Source organism: Talpa europaea (assembly GCF_964194135.1).
Source record: "Talpa europaea genome assembly, chromosome: 16".
Taxonomy (NCBI): Eukaryota; Metazoa; Chordata; class Mammalia; order Eulipotyphla; family Talpidae; genus Talpa; species Talpa europaea.
In genome coordinates, this window is record NC_140084.1 from 46,129,092 (window position 1) to 46,133,091 (window position 4,000).

General features: G+C 56.4%; 1 protein-coding gene across 1 annotated transcript in view; it reads right to left on the reverse strand.

Moving 5' to 3' along the window:
- The window catches only part of MEIS3 (Meis homeobox 3), a gene marked incomplete at its 5' end in the record, with an annotated part of 13,381 nt that extends 10,517 nt beyond the window's left edge, over positions 1 to 2,864 (reverse strand). Inside the window, one exon of the mRNA XM_084256962.1 lies at positions 2,855 to 2,864. Within this exon, the coding sequence (XP_084113088.1) occupies positions 2,855 to 2,864 (10 nt within the window). The remainder of the gene's footprint in view (positions 1 to 2,854) is intronic.
- Between the last annotated feature and the right edge of the window lie 1,136 nt (positions 2,865 to 4,000).

Genomic DNA, 4,000 nt, shown 5'->3' on the forward strand with positions numbered 1-4,000 from the left:
GTCTTGTTGACTTTTTCTCCATTAGGGGGTCTTTATCCTCTGCTATCTGGCTCATTTCTTAGGAGGTGTGCAAATGGGTGTCAGACTGTAAACCCCCTAACTTGCATGGCAGAATGTGGGCTTGGTGCTCATGTGCTTCTTCCAGGGAAATAACCCCTAGTTTTTAGCCTATTCTCACAAAGGGATATTGACCACCCCCCCCCCAAAAAAAAATGTTTAAATCACTCCAGAGGGATGATCCCAAAAAGAAATAAGAGGTATAGAGGGAAACAGAAACTTGGGGCAAGGGACAGAGATCCAGAGAAAAAGGGGGAGAGAGACTCAGAAAAATGGGAAGACAGAGAGATGGGGGGAGGCACAGACCTAGAGAGAGGAGGCTCAAGGCTGTGCGCCCTTTATTTTACAATCCTCATAAACCCCTCGTAAACAGCACTACCTCTGCCCCTCTTACTGCTCCTTCCCCCTTCCTCCCATCTGGTAGAAATGAAACAAAACCTTGCCCTGGAGCTACAGCAGGAGGGACTGAGGTTGGGGCAGAGGGTCCCTGGGGGCAAGGGTGCCTGCCGGCTGTGGGGGAGGGTGGAGCTGATGGCTTGGGTCCCCTGAGCCCCTAGGCAGACCCTTCCTTTATCAACAAGAGCTCAGTTCTGCTTCCAGCCCCCACCCCCTTACTTTGTCCTCACTTCCCTGCCTCACCCAGGATCTCTGCCTCTCTGTCCCGGACCCTAGTCCTCTGACACTCCCCCCCACATTGACACTTCCTCCTGAACATCTGTGTGTCCCCTCCAGAAATCTGAGGTCCAGGTCCTTCTCTCTCTGAGCCTTAGCCTCCATATACGCTGGAGGGATGATGGGTTTGGAGAGATGGTGGGGAAGCCGTGAAACCAAAGGGTGCCTGGAACTGGGGCCCTTGACTGAGTCCCGGGTTCCTGGCCAGTGGGCACTGCTCCTCCCCATGAGCCCTGGGGTGATGCTGGCCCTTTAAGGAGACGGGGAGACGAGGGCCTAAGAGCCTTTAATCACTGCCACCCACACTCCCCGCCCCCCTGATAGGGGTTTTGGAGCAGAAAATTAATTTAAATCACTTTTTAATTAAAGATGCCATGCTCCCTGTGTGTCCCCCCTGCGGTCCTCAGTTGCAGCTCAGGGTGGGGGAGCCAGGGGTCTGGGCCCCCAGCCTCAACTTGCACCTTGGGGGTGTGTGTGCTGAATTCTTCCCGCCCAACTGGGCTGCACTGACCAGTGAGTCCAGCATCGCTCAGAGTGACCATGAGAGAGGGGGAGTAAGTCACTGAGTTCTAGAGCAAGACAGAGGAGGGAGTTAGGGGGCAGAGAGAAAGCAAGGGGAGAGGAGACCGAGGTGAGAGGAGAGAGATAAGAGGGAGAGAAGGGGGGAGAGTGATGAGGAGGGGAAAGGAGAGAAGACTGAGGTGAAGAGAGAGGGGGAGGGGAGAGAAGAGGCGGGGAGGGGGAGAGGAGAAAGAGAATGTGGGGAAAGGAGAGATGAGGGAAGAGAGAGAAGACCCAAGGCTCAGAGACAAATTTTCCTTCCAGGGCCCTGAGCCTAGAAAGAAACCCCAGCTCCCCAAGCAAGGAGTGGCATGGACTCTGGGGCATAAATCTTTGTAATTAAAGAAAGGCGCTCACTGTTGGAGAGGGAAAAATAGGACTGTCTGGGAGAGAAACTGATGGGGAAGCCAAGGGACTGACTTCCCCCAAGCCTCTGCTCCCAGCCCCTCACACACACACACACACACACACACACACACACACACACACACAGGAGGGAGCGAGCAGGTGGGTGCAGGCCTGGCCTGGCTTGCTGGCAGCAGCCTCTGGGAGGGTGGTATATAAGTGCATGTGCACACACACACACACACACACACTCGGGTGGACATGCACAGCCTCACTGCACTTGCCTGTGTGTTCTTTGCTGCGTGTGGAGGCAGCCCACCCGCCCCAACCCCAAATACACAGTGAGCCCTGGCCCAGGAGGGGTCACTCCCTCTAGTCCTACCCTGCCCCCATGTACAACCCGACCTTGCCCTTCCCATGTGTTGATGTGGGGGACATCCAGGTTTCCCCACAGCTTAGGCAGGACCTAGGCAGGCCCCTTTTCCCCACCACTCTCCAGCACTAACCACTCAGACTGTCACCATCCCTAGGGCCCCCAGCATCTGCCCTAAAAGCTGGCTGAGTCCAGGGAACAAGTCAGGACCTGCTGGGGCCCCTCCTGTTTCCCCTCTGGCTCCTCTGATTCTCTGCCTCAGTCTCCACTTTAGCACCAGCTCTGCGTTGTCCCTCCCCTGCCTTCTGGGACTCCCTTCTCTGTCCCTGCCTCCTTCCTAGATCTGCTAGGATCTGTACCTTTCCGTTCAGGACTGAGGTGAAGGGGTCCTGAAAGGGGAGACCCTTTGTGTCCCTTTTTCTATTTTGTGGGTGTGTGTCTGATCCTGTCTCACTGTCTTTCCCTGCATCATTTTCTCTTTCTCTGATGATCTCTCTTGGGACCTCTATCTCTGGCCTTTGTGTCTCCACCTCTCTCTCTCTCTCTCTCTCTCCCTCTCTTTCTCTATCTCCCCTCCTCCCTGCTCCCCAGCCCTGCTCTAGGGTCTCTGCCTTCCTGTTTCTCTCCCTCGCTGCCCCACCCACTGCCCAGGCCACAGAGGCTTCGCCTGGACTCCCCAAGTCCTCCCCCTGCCTGGGCTGGCTCCAGGGGATGGAAACATTTATCTTGGAGGCCCCACGCCCACACCCTCCCCCTCTGGCCGCCAGGCCCATCCATCACTCCAGCCGGCGACTCCCGGCAGTTCATTTGTCACCTGCCGCCTGCCGCCCCACCGCGCAATCATACCATTAACCATGGCTCCGCAGAGGCCTCTGGAGGACCCAGCCTGGCCCCGGGCGGGAGGCTCCGCACCGCCACTCCCACCCCAGACCCCTCTGGCCCTTTCTCTCCAACTGTGTTTTCTTCTCCTTTCCTTTCTCTCTGAATCCGCTTTCCTCCAGATTCTGGGTCTCCTCTCTTCTTTCTCCTTCTCCTTCCCCGCTTCCTCGTTCTCTCTTTCCCTCTCTCACCCTGGCCCGCCCTGTCTTGGGTGTGCGAGTCTGTCCATCTGTCCACTTCCTTGTCTGATGTGTTTCTCCCGCCATCTTTTTGTATCGGTCACTATGTGTCTCTCGATGGCGTCCCTCTCGCCCCCTCTTTCTCTCCCTTTGTCTCTGTCTTTCTCAACCTCTGTCCCTTCCCCTTGCCTCCCACTCCCGCTTGTGTCTGTCTGTCTGTCTGTCTCTCTCTCTCTCTTTCTTTCTCTCTCACTCATGCAACTCTATCTCTTGGTCTCTGTCTCCAGCTTTCTCTGTTCCTCTCCATTTCTTGCCTCTGTGCATTCTCCCCGATCACTGGTGTCTCTCCCGCCCCCTCACTGTCTCTATATCCCCACGTCTCTGTAATTCTCTGCGCGTCTCTCCATTGCCTTCTGTCTCCCCACCCCCCACCCCTGCCCCTTGCTTGCTCTGGCCCCTGTCCTTCCGTCCCTGTGACTCTCCGGGCTGCTTCTCTCTCTCCCTTCCTCTCTCTCTCTCTCTTTCTGTGCGGTGAAGGGACTGGAGGGTTGCTTTGCCCCTGGCCTGGGCTCTGCCCATCTTCCACCTCTCTCAGCGCTGCTGTCTGGCCTTTTTTCTGTCTATTTTGTTCTGCCCTCCCTTCTCTGTCTTCTCCACCTCCCCCCAGTCCTGCACCCCCTCCTCTGCTGACCCCAACTGCCCCTTTCAGTTTCTCATGCTTGACATTTCCTTCCCCTCACCTTTTCCTTTCCCTCACCTTTTCCTTTCCTTCCTCCCACCAAGGAGGGAATTGCAAGGATAGGGCAGAGAAATGGGGAGGCCAACAGCAGGGGGCATGAGGAGCAAGAGGGTGGGAACTGGTGCTAAAGGGGAAACTGAGGCAGAGAACTAGCAGGACAGAGGAAAGGATAGGAGTCCCAGCAGGTTCTGGTTC